We start from the raw sequence: 20,091 nt of genomic DNA, 5'->3' as shown, positions 1-20,091 counted from the left end.
TGCCTTTAAGGTGTTCTATAAGTTTTTGTATTGATGCAAGTAAACAGATCTCAAGCGGCGTGAAGTTTTTTGCGTAAATTTTATAAATTTCAAATCTATTCATAGCTTATTTACTTATTTATTAGTAAAATAACAAGTTCAACAGTAAACAGAGTCATGTTTATAAACATGACTCTATTTACGATTGTCAAATTGCTAAGAAATTCCGAATGATTGTTTTCGGACGATCGGATTGCGCTAACTCATTAAAAATTTAAGGCTCAAAAAAACTGTATTTATTTGTTCACAATCGTAGCTCGAATTGGCTGCCATTATATCAAATTCTCGCATTGATACTTACGGTAGAACTATGTCATATCTCACTTATTATATACACCACACTAAGTAGGAAAAAAACTTTATATGTTTATATATTTCTTAAGGATTTTGTTCAGCTTGGTATAGCTTATGAAACAGAACTCAACACCAACCTTCATCCCATAACGTTTTCTTTATTATGAATTTTTGTAAAAACATGTGTGCTCTGGAATCGAGGTTGCTTCACAGGAAGTGCGCGATGGCCATTTCGATTACACAATGGATCAATCTTTTAACTGAACATGCGCACTGTTGCTTACAAAATTTGTTGAAAGAGGACTGGTGTTTAATAATCAAACGTGTTGTAAGTATTCAAAATTTCGAAATTGGTTGTAAACAAAAGTAGAAAAAAAAATGCTCAAAAGTGAATAACAATTGAATTGGTCCAAAAAAACAAATTAATACCCAGACTCTCTGCATAACGAACCACGTATGGTAACCAAATAAAAAAATTGAAAATTTTAACCCTGACTATAATACAATGCATTCCAAAAACATAACCAATCTGAATCAGCATTTGTAAATTTTTGTTTACATTACACGATGCAATGTCTCCATAAACCTAGCAAATTACCTCTTAGTGGTTCTAACATGTGTTTTCTTGCGTAAGCATTATCTATAAGAGAATATACCTGATGAAAATGTTATTGACAAGATGATATCTGAAAGTTGAAATTTATTTTTGTTCCACTGCATGCTCTACTGATTTAAACTTTTCGACTTGGATGACGTACTGTTTTGTTTGTGACACGCTTCCGATGATGCAAAAAGCTTTGAACATATTGCCGAGTTTTTGTTTTATTTAGTGCCTTGAGTTTGTTCTATCAAGGTTGAGTTCAGGAAACGAAAAAGTTGGTTCGCTATATCAAGATGTTCACTATATCGAGGGTTCGTTATACAGAAAGTATTTATAAGAGTTTCTTAGGCCTAAATTCAAGGGGGATGATCTTTGGTTCGTTATGTCAAGATGTTCGCTATATCGGGGGTTCGGTATATCGTGACTCCACCGTACATTATGACTTCCAAGAACAATTTTATAAGAACACAGGTCTAATTTTAAAATTTGAGAACATGGTAAGTGCAAATCAAGACTGGATTTCTAAAAAACATAAGAACAGAATACAATCTTCTTATAGGTATGAAGTAAGCTATCTTAAACGTAGCACTCCTTCCAGGTGCTTTTTTGTGTCTTGCATGTGTGTTTCCATGTATTACTTTTTGCCAAGTATAACGTGCAGTATACTTCAAGTAGAGGAACTATGGGTGATGATATAATTCACGAAGGTAATAAAATTCAGGAAAGTTTCTGCGATTTTTTCACATTGTAGAAAGTTAAGTTTTTCGCCAAACTTGCATAAATTCTCTACTATACTCAACTCTACTGTTGTTTTATAGATAAGACATTTTTTAATAAAAAAAGGCTTTATTACCATACAAAGAATAAAGAAAAGCACTAAGAATATTTCAACATAAAAACAAAAGGAAATTTTAAGAACAGCCAGCAGTTCTGTTAAAAAAAATAGAGAGCATTTTCACATGCCTCTAAGAAATTTTTTAGTTCCGGTTTTTGTTTCTCTTTCTCCAATCAAACGTTGCGTAATGCCATGCAGGAAGTGACGTAGTCTGCTTAAATTCTTTAGCAATTTTCTGTCGAAGTTTACAATGTTCGTCACAGTGAACCATCTTGGCTTTGTTAGATGCTGGTTCTGTATGATCTGTTGCAGTTGCGCGATAAGATTCAACTTCATGGGCTGTCGTCGTTGAAGGTGTTGAGTTTTTAGTAAGCCATATTTTGGGAAGCTTGTTGCCAACACAGTGGGACACGAACATGCATAAAATGATCGTCCTCAAATGCATATCGTTCATCAAAAAGAAGCAATATCCAAGTACTAAGTAAGTGTATGTAACCAAAAAAATAGAACAATCAATAAAAATCGTGTAACAGCAACCAAAGACTTGCTCTTCCAAATAATTCCAGCGATCTTTTCGCTTCCGTTTTCCTTTTAAAAAAGATCTTGTATGTCGATGCATACAAACTATTTATAGCGACCAGGAACTTTTTTCATTAGTTGTTTGAAACTTTCGGCATGTTGGAATGTAAACTCGCCTACATCTTTCATCCAAACAACGAGGCAAACTTGTCAAACAGGCTTGCTCTGAACAATGCTCACAGTTATTTGGTGCACGACGGTTTTTAAAACCAGCAAATTAGGACCAACGAAACATGAGAGGGGCATCTAACGATACATACCTTAAGGGAAGATTCGACGAAAAGAAAATGTAGCATTTTTGACAAAAAATTGCGCTCTGTCAAATCTAGGTTCAAATTTACTTTCTACCAATTTTTTTTTCTGCCTAAAATTTCTCCTCTCAAGGAAGCATTGCAAACTCGCTCCGCTTCACGCAACATGGAGAAGGTAAAGCCTGGTTCAGACTGACTTGTGAATGTGTTGCGGTTGCGTTGCGGTTGCGCAATGTTGCGCACAGTGTGAACAGTTTTGAAAATAGCACCTCAAGAGTGCGCAAAATCGACGCAAGCGCGCAATAGTATCAAAACCTTTTGATATCTTGTGTCGTTGTGTCAATCTTGAAGCACTATTTCAGCAGTATTTTAAAATATGAACACGAGCACAACGTGCGCAAGTATGACGCAAAAAATTTAAAAGGTTGGAAGATTTTCTTTTTTCATTTTCACATGGACAGTATAACGATGTCAATAGAAAACAAACAAAAATGGCTGTGTGAAAATATCCTGTTTTATGTGATAAACAGGATAAGTATTTTAAAGACATAAAAAAAGTCTCCTTTTCTTTATGTTTAATTTTTTTCTGTGACTTCGTTATAATAGGACGAAAATTACAGCTTCGTCTTTGTCCACGTCGCAAAAATTTTAACAAAATCCTTGTGCCAATGTCAACGGGTTGCAGCATTCTGCCGCCACTTTTGAAACTTAAACAAGTGCGCATGCGTACTCCACTGTCGCCAGCGCAACGCACGTCAGTCTGAACCAGGCTTAATTCCGAACTTCAGTAGCTCACTACATATTATCTGTCGATGGGAGGGGAGCTCAAACTGCTCAGAAGAGCAAACAGCAAATATTCGCCTTGCACTCAGTATAAAGAAAACTAGTAAATAGCGAAATATTAATGTTTTTAAAAAATTTGTGGCTATAAAAATAGCCGGTGTGACAGTTTTTATAGTCCATGTCCAGAACGATGCGTCTAAGATGGAAGTTAAGGCATCTTTTTCTTTTTGGAAAAGGTGTATTGTCAATGATATTTTTCTTGCCCTTGTACATTACCAGAAATCGGTCAAACTGAATATTATGTCTTGATAGTATTGTCATTATAACCCACATCCCTAACTGTTGGATTGTCACGTCTTCTTTCAATGACACGCTGTCTACCAAAATAATTTTCTACGTCGTCTTGGCAAAATGGTTCAGATAGAACATAGGCTACTCCATTTTGCAATAAAAATTTGACTACTTCAATAAACGAATGGACTGTTGTCTGAAAACCCTCATGTGTTTGCCACGAAATAAACATATTGGATTTGGCATTTTCTGAAAAAAGACTCCTTCCACTCCACAAAATATAATAAAAAACTCTCCAGCCAAGCAAACCTTTTATCATTGACTGAATCATATGGCTTTAAAAAAAGGCTTCTGTTTTAATGTGAATTCTGCTGTGTTCCTAACGTTTGTTTAAACGTTAGGAACACAAAAAAATTGTCATCATTAGACAAAATTTTGCGGTACCAGATGCCTCTTGAGGACCAAATTGGTTAAGGACATTGTCAACGCTTTCGCTCAGTACCTGGGCAGGAAGCCGAACTCTCATAACTGAGTATGGTGTCAAATTGATATGATCTGTTTTAAGTTTTGGAACAAGTTTCAGTCCACTTCTAAATTTCATGAAACAAATTGAAATATGTGACCAAAGGATGAAAAAGCCACTGTTCTACATAAATCTAGTTACACGACCTGACCCAGAATTAGAAAGGCAATTTCTTGCGGTTTTAATAAGATTGGGAACATCTGGAATAAAGTAAATAAAACGTTGCTCCACACTACAAAGATTTTTTGTTAGATTCGCAACTGTTTTATCAGAGTATCCAGTCAGATTTTTGTGCATTCAGAAAAACTTTCGATTATAGGAAGCTCCATCTGCAGTTGTAGCAATAACTTTTAAATTGATTCCTTCAAGATAACATACAGGTTTCCAAAAAAATTAGCACGATTTGAAAGAATGTAGCACCAGTTGTTGCAAATGTAGCTAAGCTGTATGACAATGGATTTACAATACTTTTGACCAGAGAAACAAGTACACGAGTAGCTAGTTCTTTAACGTTTTTTAAAGTGGCAAAGTTTGTATGTATATCACCCAGATCAACAAACCCAATCAGTTCTCCTGAGTGTTTATCCCAAACAAGATCTTCTTGTACCTTCATTTCATCAAACATAATGTTGATAAATCTTTCTGGTCCAGAGAAATCAGTTGTTTTCTAAACTAAATCTTGTATCACAGCAGGGTTAAAACCACGGTTGGGTGAATATAATTTTTGTAATCGCGCAGGGCACGTAAACTTAGTAGAACTAATATACCAGATCCAATGTTGCCATCATATCGGAGATCAGAGTAGGCGGATGGTGATTTTGCGGCTAAGTTGAGACAGTATTTAATTATCATTGGATGGCAATATTAGGATATAAAGAATTAACATATTTTTGCTGTTATTCCCAAAACAAGTTCATGAAATTGGGAACATCTTATTGGTGACATCCAGAAAATAATGATTTAAAATCATTGTTAGTGTCAGAAATTATCGGTTGGCTTTCTTTTTGCAATGCCACTCCCATTTTAGCCAGTTGCTGCTCCAATTCTTCACATTTTAAACGTTGTGTTTGCAGGTTCAATTTAATACGCTCTGGTGATTACAATTTTACAGGAGCATTTAATTCTGCAGGTTGATTTAACATGGCGTTCTTACGATTTCGTTCATAAGTAGACTTAATTTTCAGCGACTCACAATTATGACATGACATAGTGTGACTAAGTAGGATATCACAAGCACTTGACTGATCCTGATGAAATCTTGGCTTGAAAGATAGCTGTTGATATTTCAGTATGACATGCTTTTTGTAATTAATTGCTTTACTCGGATTCGAAGTTCAGCTATTAAATTAAATAAAGTAATGTTACATAATGAGTGTCCATTAGATTTATACAGAAAATGATCATCTTTTAACATCAATCCATACACTCTCACAGAATATGTTAAAGATTGATCAATAAACATTTGCAAACAGAAACAGGTGTTGAAGATGGAGGAGACTCTGCTAATACCATGAATTCTTCACATTGGTCAATGGAAGTAGTTGGACAAACTTGGGTTGAACGCGGTTTAAGAGAAACAATCTTTCTTTTGGCAGATTTAATGTTGGTACGGCTCCTTCTTTCAAAGTTTTTGGTGTTGCATCTGTAATGAACAAAATTAGAACTAGTGTAACTTTCTTAAATATATTGCTAAGCTAGCTATTCTAGAAAGGAATTATTCGATAATAGCTATATTCTTTTGTCCAGGAGCTGTTATAAGTACATGAATTGATTAGTATAGCTTTAGCTAGCTAGCTACAATAAAAAAAACCTACACAACAGACAAAGTAAATTAACATGTCAGAAACTTACATTCCCAATAATCATTTTTGGAGAAATGTCTTTCGCATATATATAACTTGCAAACTTCATTTACGTTTTTTTAATGAAACATCCACAACTCTGTCCTTTGTCATAATATTGATAAGTTCAGCCCATTTCTTATTTATATCGTTACTTGGGGACGAAACTTTAAACACACTAACCCCTTTAAATCTTCTTGAGACAGGACAACCAAAAAATGCACAGTTTTCACCTGGCATAACGAGTTATAAAGCCAAATAATGACATCAAAACTGAACAAAACAATAAACTTGATGTTTTTATGCAAAATTTCGAAGGATATAGCTAGCTAGGAGACATAGCATAATTTTTCCTACCACCAGGAAATCGGAATAGTGAAGGTGGAAAAAATTACGCTAGGTCTCGAACGATTTTTCTGCGGTCAGAAGACTGACCGCCCTTTTTGATTGGTTAGTTCTATTGTTCTTTGTTTACGTGGTATTATCGGAAATCTTTTGTTTAAAGCGAGAATGGTTTTACTCACCTGAAGAAATATAATTAATTCTTGTATTATTTAAGAGGGGAACATGTGACCACACCGAATTTGCCCTGATTGGTTGATTGTAATTCGGGGTTTGCTGTGAGGTGGATTTGAATTTTAGGGATTTGCCGTGACATTTGTTTACGTCTAAGCTTTCGTTTGAAGGAAACTGGTTTAGATATCCTCGAAGAAAGTTTAGTCAACTAGGCTAATAGCTAGCTAGCTAATTTTAAAGGTTTGAAGTTTATTTTATTAAAAAGTTGAGTTTAAAGCAAGGTAAGTACTTATATCGAATAAATCATGGATATCCAATATATGAAGGGACTTTACTGTCATTTTCAGTTATATTTGATGCCCAATATGATATTTAAGATGATTTAAGTTGTTGTTTTTGTCCTCAGTGATCATAAATCTTTCCAGCGCCCTTAGCTCGACTTTCGTGTAAGTCACTAAAGTCGAAAACAAACAGCCTTTTCGTAGCCTCTTTAAGATGTTGGATAATTAAGACAACAGAACAAGCTATGGAAGACAAAGCTCATATTTTTTTTCTCGTGTTCAAATAAATTAATAAATTTCTACTGTCGCAACAACACACACCAAATGAACTATAATATAAACAATGTATAAATAAGACGGAAACTCATATACAGTGGGGTACATGCCAATAATAATAATCTCTTTTTATCTTCCTATGGAACAAAAAGCGACAAGAAGCGACTAAAAAGCGTTAATTGAAAACATTCGTTTAATTGAATTGGTTATGTTAATTATTCTTTTGTTGGAAGTTGATATTCACTTGGAGCTAAAGTTGATTAATTTTCGCGAATTTCAACCATATTAACGAAAATTTGTTTGCGTGAAATTTTTCAAACATTAAAATGATGTATTCGCGAAAAATCTCAGCATAAATGACTTGCGAGAATTAATTTTTGCGAAAAGCATTTTTTTATTTTGCGAAAATAAGCCTTAACGAAAATTAATCAACGTAAGATACTTGGCCAAACAAATTTCAGAAAAAACAATCAGAAAGACAGACACAAAAATTGCAAATAATTCTGCAGGGCTAAAGAAAATTTTTCAGACCAGACAAAGCACAATGACATATTAAGCGCTCCAGTTGCATGTTGAGAGAAAACGGCATCAATATTGGTCCAGATATCACCTCGATATTGGTGTAAACAATGTTTTTTTTCATCGAATGATGGTGCATTAATATAATTAGCTGTTTATTTATCTTCAACGTCTTGTAATTCGGAGTCACCTTTTTCTGCTAAAAAATCAACAACACTGTGAGATTTTTTTGTTCATATTTATCTTTCTTTCAGCAGTCCTTGCTCCCCAGAACCTAGAGCCGCAGACGAACCCACTACACCGAGGCGGCAATACTTTATAATTCTGGGGACCGCGGATTGAATCCTACTCACTGTCTGCAGTCTGTTAGTAATGCGCAAACTTACTTCTCTTCAATATAATAAAAAGTTTTTGAAAATGATATGTTCGTCATTGTAAACATGAAACGTTTGTCACAAAGTAGACCACGTGTTTTTGCATTGCCGCCATTTTGACTTTCACACAAAAAATATTAATAACTATTAAAGCAAAAGGCAGGGAAATTTCCAACAAAAAATACTCGCTAATCTTTGCGTGATAATAATAATAAAATAGTTCAACAGTGTACACACAGTACACAAATTTTTTGAATAATTTAATATTTTCTGTCCTTAGGAGATTTCAGGTGAATCCACCCTGTGTTATTATTATCACCATCGCAGATCTTTGTACTTACCTTCCTCGGTTTGCATGTCCGACGTCCATAACGTTAAATTATCTCTAAGCAACTGCATGATCAATGTACTGTCCTTGTAGTTCTCCTCTGGCAATCCATCAAGTTCTGTAACAGCATCGTCAAACGCTTGCTTGGCTAGACGACAAGCCCGCTCGGGTGAATTGAGAATCTCGTAGTAGAAGACAGAGAAGTTTAAGGCCAATCCAAGTCGGATGGGATGGGTTGGTTGCAGCGCTGTAGCAGATTTATCAGAAGCGCTTTTGTAAGCCACGAGTGAATTCTCAGCAGCTTCTTTCCGTTCGTTGTCTCTGGAGAATTCTGCCAAGTAACGAAGGTAGTCGCCTTTCCTATAAAGATATACTCAATAACATAACTTTCGTCGTGTAATACATCCCTTTTGTTTTTGTTTGTCTATATTTTGTTTTTGTTTAAGTACATTAGATTTTCCCCTGAATTACTTATAAAAAGCTGGTAAAAATCTTGTATTGTTGGCAATTTGGTTTGGTTAACAAAGTAACTTTCCCCCACTGTCGTTAAAATTCATACTATAAAAATTCTCAACACCAAATTAAATGGGTGCCCTGAGACAAGCGCATCTTGTAAGCTTTGTTTTCAAATGTTGTTATGACGTTCTTAATAGTCAAAGGAAAGTTCTCCTAAAACATATAATGTGCTAAAATAAAGCTTGCACGACTAACTAAATAAGGTAAGTGAGATCCCACATCCGCATCCGCACCCCACTCCCTAACTTCCTCTTGTCTGCAGGGGAACCTCAGATTTGAAACTGCACAATTTTAGGTTTAAGGAGAATTCAGGTTTTTGGTCAAATTTTAGGTTATTTAGGAGATTATAGGAAGTCCACGTTTATTTATTGTGTAGGAGGTGTGGCAACCCTAATCCAGTTTCTAGAAGTCTTTACAACAAATATACCACAACTTACATTTTGTAGTAAAACACATATGCTTCGTTAACTTCTGTAGTACCTTCACCCTCTGCTACTGTCGCTGATGGAATGAGATGTTTGTCCAGCAGGTCAAGAATGTCACTACAAATATCCTGCAGCTCCTTCTCTATTTGTTTTCTGTATGTTTCTGTTAATTTAAAGAAATCCTTATCTCCCTCTTCCTTCTCCATCTTTGCCTCTTCTTTCGCCTCTGCACTCGATATTATACGCCAAGATGCTCGCCGAGAACCGATGACATTTTTGTATGCCACTGATAAAAGATTTCGCTCTTCAGTTGAGAGCCCAACTCCCATCTGTGCAATGTCTTTCATAGCTGATACCATTTCTAGAGGAAAAGAGAACAAGCTTTGTTTATTGATATTCTTAGATCGACCAATGAAGTCTCTGCGTTCTTAACAACACTTTTCTACATATTACTGGAAAAAAACAGTAGACTGTCATATATAATTCGTTAGAAAAGACAATCAATAAAATCTTGGCGTCCTTAGCAACATTATACCACGTATTACTGGTTAAAAAACAAAACAGTGGACTATCATATAGAACTTGTTGGGGGATCATTGCGACTTTGAAATGAAACATTTTCAATTTTTTTATTTCAGACATTAATTAGATTAAACACTTAAAAAATTCAAAAGCTCTATAAATAAACCCAAAAAAGACAGATAACGAAAAATCTCAATCACTAAAAAATAAAGGTGTTGATAAGCCGCATACGCCATAAAAATGCAGGTGCTTTTAGAAAAGGAAGGAAGTTATTCAAGAATTCTCAAATTTTATTTGCAAAGATGCCTAAATATTACGCAAAAAAATAAAAAGAAGGTGAGTTTACACTTTTAAATTTAGTGAAAAAAACATGTAGAGTTATGGCTACCAGGATAAAAAATTAAATTCTATATTTATAATATCTTATAGACAATTTAATCGGTTTTTATCTCCAAGCAAACCCCAGAACTTTTGAAAAATAATGAAGGAGTCTGAACCATTGCAGTATCCTTAAATGGTTTTGAAATGTGTATGATAAAAAAAATTAAAACAATAAATTTAAGCAGTCTTAGAATACAATAGGGCAGCAGGGCGTTACATTTCAAGCCGTTAGGCCCAACCAGGAATTCTCTATGGAAAATTTTTACACTGCTGTTGTCTCAAATGATTGGAAACAGCTCTCCTGACTTTAATACCATGTAATTATTGTATTTTTAGTGCATTTACAACAGGAAAAATATGTATATTCATAGAATGGATTTTTACCTAATTTTGTATATTAGGTTTCGAAAAATGACCTTCGTAAGTCTTTAGCAAAAGGGTGCTTAATAATTGGGAAAGTAAACTAGTAATTTTAACTGGGAATTGTCTGCCTAAGAGATAAAACAAAGGCTAGCCTGGGCATAATGTTTTCAAAACAAAGTTTAAAACATTTTGAGACAATATTAAAATTAAACATTTGTTATTTGTTGAAGGCTTTATTTTACCAATACAACAAAATACTAAAACATGCAATGTCCAAGTTTATAAGACTAAAATCATTCATTTATTTAAGTTATATTAAAATTTGCAATGAATGTATAATTTATCATAGTTTTAAGGAAAGGCCTGTCCGTTTGCTTTTCCTATAGAGTTGACACCATGTTTGCTACTTATGTAAGAAGTTAAAAAACCTTTTATTCACAAAACTCTTTTGTTAAAAAAAAGGTTTCTTCGTTTATTTAAGTGATTTAAAGTAATTAACAAAGTTTAATCATTTTGTATATAGTGCAATTTTTGGCATGTAATACTTTATAAAATTATAAAAACACTCATGTGATTTGAACTTATCAAACAACTGGGCCAACATTTTTATAAGCCATAACACTAGTTTATATAAACATATATAATGCACTCGGTGTATGTCTATTAGCCAAAATACAAGTAGTTATCTAGAAATTCTACAGGTTAAGAAATATTTACGAAAATTTATTATATATCTTGAAAGAAGAACATTTTGGAAAATAATTGTAATATTTTCAATAATTATTAGCCTTTTGAGTGGTTTACCTTCATGATAATACTATACAAACATCAAATAACCATATGTTTTTTTAGTACACAGATGTTATAAACAATGTATATATTACTTAAGTGTAAAAAATGTTAAGAATTAAACATACACAAAATTTCAGACCACAAATCTCACGCATATGGTGGGCCCATTGCAAACATGATTTTACCATGGTTTCAATGCCTTACGTAATACACAACAGCCAAAAACAACAATATATATACAATTACAAACATTTTGAAAAAAAACCCAAAAGCAATGCACTTAGAAAGCATAAATAACAATTGTGTACTAGCCTAATCGGTATTATAACTTTATCACAATCAATTTCAGCATGATTTTCTGCCACTACAGGCTTTTTGTGAATATTTTGATAGGTATATATAGTAAATGTATACATATTAAGTAATTTAGGCATACTTCCTAGTGTATATCATTAGTCAATTATATAGTTTTGTTAAACCATGCTAAATTATTTTGCATGTATGCATGTGTGCATATATCACTCACTACCGTTTAAAATGACTGTTGTCTCAATCTTTTTAAGAATTATAAGTTATTTTAATTTGTAAAAAAATTTGACTGAAGTCATTTCGAGTTCATTGATAAAAGGACAACCCATTTGTAATTTTAATCAGCTCCTCTAAAGCACCAATGTTGACAAATCATTGTAGCCATACACGTACAACAAATTAAACCTTTTTACATTGACAAACTTTTTTTGTAGAATGAACGCCCCTTTTACAAGGATGTTTCGTCAACACAGTTTTCGTTGATAGACAAAGAAATGTTTTTTTTTATCTTAGTAGAATTTCCAAGATAAAAAATTTATGCTGTGCTATAACCAAAAGTATGCTTAAATTTTTAAACAAAATTCAGGCTTTTTAAGGGTAACATTTTTCGGTACTTTCTCAAACTCGTCCGAATTATTCGGGAAATACAAAACAGCACTTTCAATTCCGTTAATTATGCGCACAAAAAATACAACTTACAGTAAAAAGAATTGTGTCACTTTTTTTTTTTGCAGAACTCCATCTGAACAAACTTTCAACAAAGTTTGTTCGTGGTACAGTTCGTAGTATGTCTGCTATTATGTTTTTCGTCAGAGACATGTGGAGAAATTTTGAGATACAAGATTGGTGTCGCTGTTAATAAACAATTCTATTCCTTTGAAGCATTTTTGGCTCAAAAGTTCTTGTTGATGGACAAACTTATGTTGACATAAGTATGCGTTTTTGACATTTTTGTAGGTTTATGACACAATGTAACTTGTCTACCCTCTTTTTCATATTCTTGTGCAGGGTTTCGCGTTAATTTTACTGAAAGTTTGACAGGTTACCCACATATCCTGACAAATGTCCATTTTTACCAATCAGTTATATAATTTTTATTAGCTATTAGCCAGCTAGCTAACTAGCTGGCTAATTTCTTAGAATAATAAACATTGGAAGATACATATATATATATGGGTGGCTATGGCCTAACAGCTCTTTTCTAGATTTTTACCAATCATGCCAAGAATTCCCTTACTTTTCTTTAGTTATAAATTTAGTCGTATAAAGTTGCATAAAATGAAAGCATATAAATAAAGATTGAACGGTTAGCTATAGTTATACTTTATCTTACCGTCATATCGTTCAGCTTGTTCTGCTAAACGAGCAGTATATACTTTATCTTCCTTATCAGCCATATTGAAAATTCAGTAATGCTAGCTACGATAAAACTAAAACTAAATAAGTATTACAATACAAGATGAGATAAATTAAACAGAGCTCCTGGGAGTGGTGAAGGAAAATCTAACTGCGTTCCGTGAAGACGAATTTCCTGGTCACGTGACAAATGACGCTATCTGTTTCGGTATCAACCGGATGCAACGGGTGTAGCTACCCGAAGTGCAACATTAACTTTTTTTGCATATAACGACTCGACTGTTTTAATAATATAAACACTTGCTTTCTCTGGCTACAAAAAGTGAAAAGTTATTTTTCTTTATATGTAATACATCAAAATATTTCTTGCTAAAGAGCACTATAGCAACAAAAACTGGTAACGAGGTTGTAATTCGACATATGATCTGGTGTATCAGAATCTCAAAACTATGACAGCTTAAATTCAATATGGCGGCTTCAGTTGTTGTGGTGTCTGCTGCAGATTTGTCAGAATGTTTCGATCTTTACCCCACGAGAAATTTATATTTAAAGCCTATTTCAAGGCTCGTCATTGTGGTAACTATGCCGTCGCTTAAAATACCAGGCAAGTTTATTGTGTTGTTCTAATTTTAAAAATTGTAGCTAGTTAAAATCTTTGCCAAAGTGTTGAAACACTTTTTAAAATTCAATTACTCACACACTTTAACCCCATCACCCCAAGACAATGCCGCATTTCCGTTCTCTACAAATCGCATTCACGTTTCTATTTTTTGCCTCATTGAGATTTTGTTCATTAATTTAGTAACCAACTAATTCTAATTCTTAATATATATCCCAAAAAACAAATTTAAATAAGAAAAGAAAATCTTGCAGTAGTAATTAGACTTGACACAAGACCATGGACAGTCAGAGGATACTGCATAGAAGGCTAAGAGAAATTATATCACATCTTTATTTCCTTTTGTCTATTTCTTGCCTATTAGTTATTTTCGTTATATTTATCTACCCAACAAAAAAATCCTTTTTCTGCAGCAAGCTAGAGCTACAAGGTGTTTTCCTTATCAAAGTTTTTGGTAAAAGATGTGATCCAGAATGGTCTGATTTTACAAAAAGCCTTGATCTGGATTAATCAATATTAGGTCACTTATTATCTTTTGTACTTTTTTATACTTTGTTATTTGGTGTTACGAAAACCTTTTGTTAGGTGTGCTGATTTAATCAGCAAGCAAGCCAACTGGACGATGGATAGAAAACAAACAATTGACAATATAATGCAATTATATTACATGCATTTTTGAATATGTGTAGAACAAGAAACTGATTTTATTTACCTAGACTAAACTAGGGACCCATAATTGCTGTATTAATTGTGGTATATACTGTCAAAATGGCACCCCATAGAATAAGCAGTATGTGATGCTTCTGCCCTAACCCTGCAATAGCCTAGTCCGTAAGTGGTGTGTGCCTTTGTGGTTATAAAGTTCGCTTCGCAATCACAAGGTCCGTGGTTCGGTCCACAGCACAGGCATGTTTAGCAAGTGCCTTTACTACAGCTACGGGTCAATCCATGCCATGTGAGGGAAATTGGGTAGCTATTACCGGTGTATACTTGATGTATACATTTCGAACACAGGACCCACATTGATAACAGTGTTTCCAACACTGAAGTGGCTATATCCTGTATAAATCTTTGTAATAATAATAATAAAGAAGTTTTCGAATTTCTCATTTTTGAGTGAGTTTTGCGTTTTTGCATATTTTTGACATAATGGCAGTTATATAATACTACAAATTGTACCAGTTCGTGGCATAAAGCTCTTTATATAACTTGATCAATAAATATTAAGTTTTAAATATTTAGTATAATTAGTAAGTCGCACAACTCTGTTCACTTTGAGGTTAGTCTTTTTTTGTGGCCAGGTGGTATTTTTTGGAGCCAACAAACTTGAAAGCGATGTTTTCCATTTTAGGAATAATTTGGTTGAATTTGAGAAAGCGAGGCAGTTTTTAGAAGAAAGCCAGGAATTTATTTGAAAAAAGTGGCCCTAACTGACCATTATATAAACAAGAATTTCGGTACCCTCATGTATAATGATGCTCTTAATACCAGGTTGTGAAGTGGTAAAAATGGTTGAAGGTGCAACTGAAAATATTTATATACATGTTCGGTTCCCACAACTCACTGTTGGCAATCTAATATGCTTTGAGTTTGCGTTTTGACGGTTTCCAAAAAAATTTTTTAGGTCTTACCATATCGAATTGGGAGATAATGGAGAGGCTCAAAGCCATGGTTGCACCCGATCAATTCTTATCGTTGAAAGTTGCAAAATCTTCGCTGGAATTGCTCACTTTCGATGCTGAAGTGGACTCTAAAACAACACTAACAAAATTTTTGATCAAGCTTGATGGGAAGGGAATCAAACTAAACGGTTTCGCCGATCAGTTACGAGTACGAGCTGCTCGTAAGAAGATACCGTTCCCGAAGAAGCACGATTGGAACTCGCACTTTCGGGAATCGGAAACTACCAACGAGAATCATCCGGGTGAACGACCTGATACGGTCTACATGAGTCACTTGCCGACGAAATGGTTCGTAGAGAACGAGAAAGACACACGTGGATCCGAGCTCGTTTTGACTGCAGTGTTTTCTACTTTCGGGGAGGTGAGGTGTGTTGATATACCCAACAATGATCCGTATCGAGAAAGAATTCTCATGCTAGAAGAAGTTAAAAACGAAAAAACGAAAACCGACGATGCAGTAAAAGAGACTGGATTCAAAACATTTTCTCACAGCTCGAATATACATTTTGAATGTTACGTGCAATTTATGGAATACTCTGGCTTTGCGAAGTGCATGAAAGCTATGCGCGGTAAAAAACTTTTATATATGCTAGAAGACGAGAGAGGTGCTACTGCGAATATTGAAGTTGACTTTGACAAAACGCACCACTTAAGCGAGAAAAACATTAAGCGTCGAAATAGAAGAAGAGAGCGATTGATTCGACAAGACGCGGAAGAACACGAGAGACAAACAAAAGAAAGGGAAGAGCGTGAGCGAAAAGATGAAATCGAACGATTGGAATCTCGACGAAGGGAATTGCTCGAGTTAAAAGAGGTTCAAGATGCTCTGCAACAGAAGGAACAGAGGCGCCGTGTACGAGAGGACAAGAGGAAGAAAAAAAGGGAGGAAAAACGACTCGCAATTAAGCAGCAGAAGGAGCGCGAAAAGAAAACACTCGAAATGTTAGAAAACATGAAGAAACAAAGGAAAGATGAAGCCATTGCATTGGTGGTCGAACTATTAAAGCGCATCGCGACGCGAAAACAAGAAGAAGAAATTGCCGAAGCGAGAAAGCAAGCTGAGTTGTTGTTGAGAAAACAGATCGAAGAGAAGAAGAGAAAATTAGAAGAAGAGAAGGAAAGAGAAAGGGAACTGAAGAAGAAACAAATAGTAACTTTGGATGACGAGGAAAAGGAGCTTAAACGACGTTTAAAAAAGATCATGGCGGAGAAAAAACAACGGTCGAAAGATCGAAAACGAGAGGTTAAAATAAAGAGCATAAAGCAAGCTAAAAAGAGCGCGCGATCTGCAGTGGGTAAGCGCCGATGAAAGTTATAGTGTGCGAATCATGCGATGATCATTATTCGTGTAGCGCTTTTCAGTTTTATATTTTTAAGGATGAACCTTGCAATATTTTAGTGATTCGGCTGGTTTATCTGAATGGAAAAGAATATAATAAAACAGACAAGGACGTTGTGTGCAATGAAAACTCTGGAATGTTGGAAAGTTGTGTAACAAACAAACATACGAACAAAATTATACCACCTGTTATTTGTTTTTTTCTTGGGTTGCGCCTTCACATAAAAAATATCAACATCAAATTTATGACTGACTGACTGGGTATTCCCAAGATACCCATGATACCCGCGTATTTCCGTGATACTCGTGTATTTCCGTGATACACGCGTATTTCCTTTATTCAAAATTTCAAGAAACTACGCTCTTTACTTTATCGGTAAAAAATGGCAGAATCAAAGAGTAGGTGAAATTTTTTATCAACTGCACAAAGTTTATATAGTCACTTTTTACAACCAAATCTTATGCGTTTTTTTTTACTATGGGCCAGTTAACATGACAGGTGGGTCAGGACGTTTGCTGGGACAAGGCGTTTGTCGGGAAAAAAATAGCCAGGATTTTGTTTTCTTGCGATTGAAGTATGCAACAATTATCTCATTTTTCGCAGAACGATGTGTTTATATGAGCAGTACTTGAACCCACGTCGCTTGATGGGCGATTGCTCTACCGACTGCGCTATCGATTCGATGCTATCTTCCTAGCACACGTAGCTAGTAGATGCGACAAACCACGAGGGCGAGGAATATGTCCTCCTTACGACATACCATACGTACCAACGAGGAATTACTAAAAGGTCCACAAGCGGAGTTCAAGTGCCAACCGACCAATCAAATTTGCCGCAATGGTTAAGCTCTAAAAGTTCACTTTTATAATAATTTTGATTACGAAAGTAACCTGAAAATCTAGAAATACTCAACATTTAGGTGCTTTAGGGAAGAAATTATTTGCGAAAGATATTTGTGCGAAACTTTTTTTTTGCGAAATTAATTTGTGCGGATTTTGTCCAAATCCGCAAAAGGTAATTCCGCAGAAGTGAAGAAATTTTGGTGATCCGCAAAAGTAAATTCCGCACATATTTTCGAAATACTTTACGTTTTTGCCTCTTTTTGCGGAATGGATTATGGAGCTTGGCGATTATCTAAGCTCTCAAAAAGGTCAAGGCATCATTTCAAATGGATGAAAAGCATCTTGCATCACATAAGGTATAGAAGAAGTGTCAAGAGGTCTACTGAACCTTGATTCTTTCGCTGCAATCAACCCATTGGAGAATACTGAAACATTCTTCATTGCTGATTGGACAAGAAACCGTCGATAGAGATGGTAAGTTTTGTTACCTACAATGGCGAAATGATTGTGACGAAGAGGAGTGGTCTGTGGAGGACGATCTATGTCGAAATATTTTCGTTATTTTCAGTGACGATATTTGATCTTACATTTGTTACAGTCTAGTACTCTTTTCTTAATTTTGATGAAAAATAGAGAGATGATATTCCATAAATCGAATGTTTTTCATACACTTAAAAACTAAACTAGGTTTTTTCCGACTTTCGATTTATCAAATTTTTTGCATCCGCAAAATTTTACTTCGTTATTTCTCTTTTGAGGTCGCTATTCGCAAAAATCTATTCCGCAAAATATGCCACTTTATACTATTCCGCAAAATATGCTACTTTTGGGTCACTCATTCACAAAAATAAATTCCGCACAGATTTCTTCCGCAAATAGTTTCTTTCCTTAAGGTAGTCAATGCACTAAATAAGGAAAACCAAATGTCAACAAAAAATCCAGTCGGCAAATATAAAAAGTCGGGTGTCCGGTAAAAAACATTGGTCACTTCCTACCGACCTTTTTACTTATAAGATATAAAAAAGGAGGCTTTAAGATCAAAATGTTAAGAAAGTCTTCTGTGTAAGTAAGTCGTTTTTTCCGAGTCTGTTCTGATGCCAATTTTGTGCTGCAAATGGGCGTTGTTCTCGAGAGCCTTATGTCTCTATAATAATAGCTGTCGTCTGTCTGTCTCTGCGCGGACCCCTCGCTTAGTTAAAAAACGATATTACGGAAACACGAATATCAAATACGATATATTTTTATCCACATTAAGTCACTTCACACCTTGTCTGCATATTGTTGCATTTCTATTTGATCAATTTTTTGTTTGTTTTTTATCGTTTTTACTGTTTTTTCCATTTTTATTCTCAGACAGGATGGACATTGATTTTTGTACTTATGTATATATTTGCAAATTACTGAAATCCTCATCCTGTATAAATATTTTTAAATAAATAAATAAATAAATATAAATTGTTGCGAAGGGTAAATATAAAGGACGGGCGAACCCGTGGATTATTGAAGTGGCATCCTGAATAAGTGAGACTTTTGCTAACTGACATCGCATTACTTGGTAACTCCTTACTAACTTTAAAGAAAAATCCGGATAAGTGAGGCTCTCACTTAGTGAGACCATAAAAATTTGCTTATATTGGACATTGATGCTATAACTTCAAAGATGGGGGGGGGGGACAAAAACAGTTTGTATCCAAATACTTTGCATTGAAAAAAATACAAACAAACACATTTTTAAATCAATTATAGAGCATTTCAACTGTTTGTATGGATTGTATATGCAGGTAGAAGTAAGGAAACTAAAAAGTCTTTTTAATGAATAATTTAAGAAGATTCAGGTAAAATTGTTTTGCTATAAAAGCGTGTATTGCGCAGTTAAAAAATCTCAATTTGATGATGAAGATCTCCTACACTAGATTTTGTGGGCATAAAGATAGCCAACATCTAAAATTAATACCTGCGGAAATTATATGCAAAATCATGAGAATTCTTTCATCATAGGGTTAATTCTTCATTAGCATAAGGTACATGCCACCCCTTTAGAGCTGGCTTATTTTGAAAAGAGATCTTTATAGCTGGCTCTAGTTTTTAACTACTGTCAAACGAAAAAGGGTAGATCTATTTTCCCAAGTCTGTTGAAGCGCCCAATTATCATGTTATACTCAAACCTGCTACATCATCAGGAACAGTTTTTATTTGTTCGAAAAGAAGTGATTACAACAACCTAATTTTATAGCAGCGCATTCACATCTAACACTCCCTACTTCACCATTACTCACATATCAAGGTTACTTCTGCATTCTCTTCTCGTGTTAGTCTTGCATAATCCTTTTATAGTAAAAATTTCCTTAAAAGATTTGGTGTAAAGAGAACATATGGAATTCCAGAGCTGCCAAAGTCAAAATAAAATATAACGCCTAGTTGCGAGTTTACCTTTATATTATGTCTTTATGACACATTGACATGTGTTTATTACATTATACGATTTAACTCTTTTGTTAAGGATTGGTTCTTTTTCCTATACGATGCCAATGTTTTATATTTTAAGGTCTCCTTATTTTACGACGCAAACATTACATTAGACAATGCGAATTCCTCATTGTGCGATGCAAACTT

The 20,091-nt window shown here is 34.5% G+C and overlaps 2 protein-coding genes across 2 annotated transcripts; one reads left to right on the top strand and one right to left on the bottom strand.

Annotated features, from left to right (window-relative positions):
- Positions 1-7,078: 7,078 nt before the first annotated feature.
- Positions 7,079-13,177, bottom strand: LOC130623462 (14-3-3 protein epsilon-like). The gene is made up of 4 exons (XM_057438948.1): positions 12,973-13,177; positions 9,285-9,633; positions 8,345-8,691; positions 7,079-7,828 (listed from the first exon to the last, which is right to left on the bottom strand). The coding sequence occupies exons 1-4, from the start codon at positions 13,034-13,036 to the stop codon at positions 7,785-7,787; spliced, it is 804 nt and encodes a 267-aa protein (XP_057294931.1). The 5' UTR covers positions 13,037-13,177; the 3' UTR covers positions 7,079-7,784.
- Positions 13,178-13,317: 140 nt separating this feature from the next.
- Positions 13,318-16,881, top strand: LOC130623461 (A-kinase anchor protein 17A-like). Its single transcript, XM_057438947.1, has 2 exons — positions 13,318-13,599; positions 15,239-16,881. Exons 1-2 carry the CDS (start codon positions 13,464-13,466, stop codon positions 16,603-16,605), a joined length of 1,503 nt encoding a protein of 500 aa, XP_057294930.1. The 5' UTR covers positions 13,318-13,463; the 3' UTR covers positions 16,606-16,881.
- The last annotated feature ends 3,210 nt before the right edge of the window (positions 16,882-20,091 follow it).

This window comes from Hydractinia symbiolongicarpus, chromosome 13 (genome assembly GCF_029227915.1).
Source record: "Hydractinia symbiolongicarpus strain clone_291-10 chromosome 13, HSymV2.1, whole genome shotgun sequence".
Taxonomy (NCBI): Eukaryota; Metazoa; Cnidaria; class Hydrozoa; order Anthoathecata; family Hydractiniidae; genus Hydractinia; species Hydractinia symbiolongicarpus.
Note: the sequence above shows the minus strand (reverse complement) of the source record. Positions and strands in the feature narration are given on the sequence as shown.

Bases quoted from the DNA above. Each gene is read 5' to 3' on its own strand.
- LOC130623462 (XM_057438948.1), bottom strand. From the start codon at position 13,036: ATGGCTGATAAGGAAGATAAAGTATATACTGCTCGTTTAGCAGAACAA. The intron at 8,692-9,284 runs GTAAGTTGTGGT...ATATCTTTATAG, and splicing joins TATGTGTTTTACTACAAAAT to GAAAGGCGACTACCTTCGTT. The intron at 7,829-8,344 runs GTAAGTACAAAG...TTGATTTTTTAG, and splicing joins GGACATGCAAACCGAGGAAG to CAGAAAAAGGTGACTCCGAA.
- LOC130623461 (XM_057438947.1), top strand. From the start codon at position 13,464: ATGGCGGCTTCAGTTGTTGTGGTGTCTGCTGCAGATTTGTCAGAATGT. The intron at 13,600-15,238 runs GCAAGTTTATTG...AAAATTTTTTAG, and splicing joins GCCGTCGCTTAAAATACCAG to GTCTTACCATATCGAATTGG.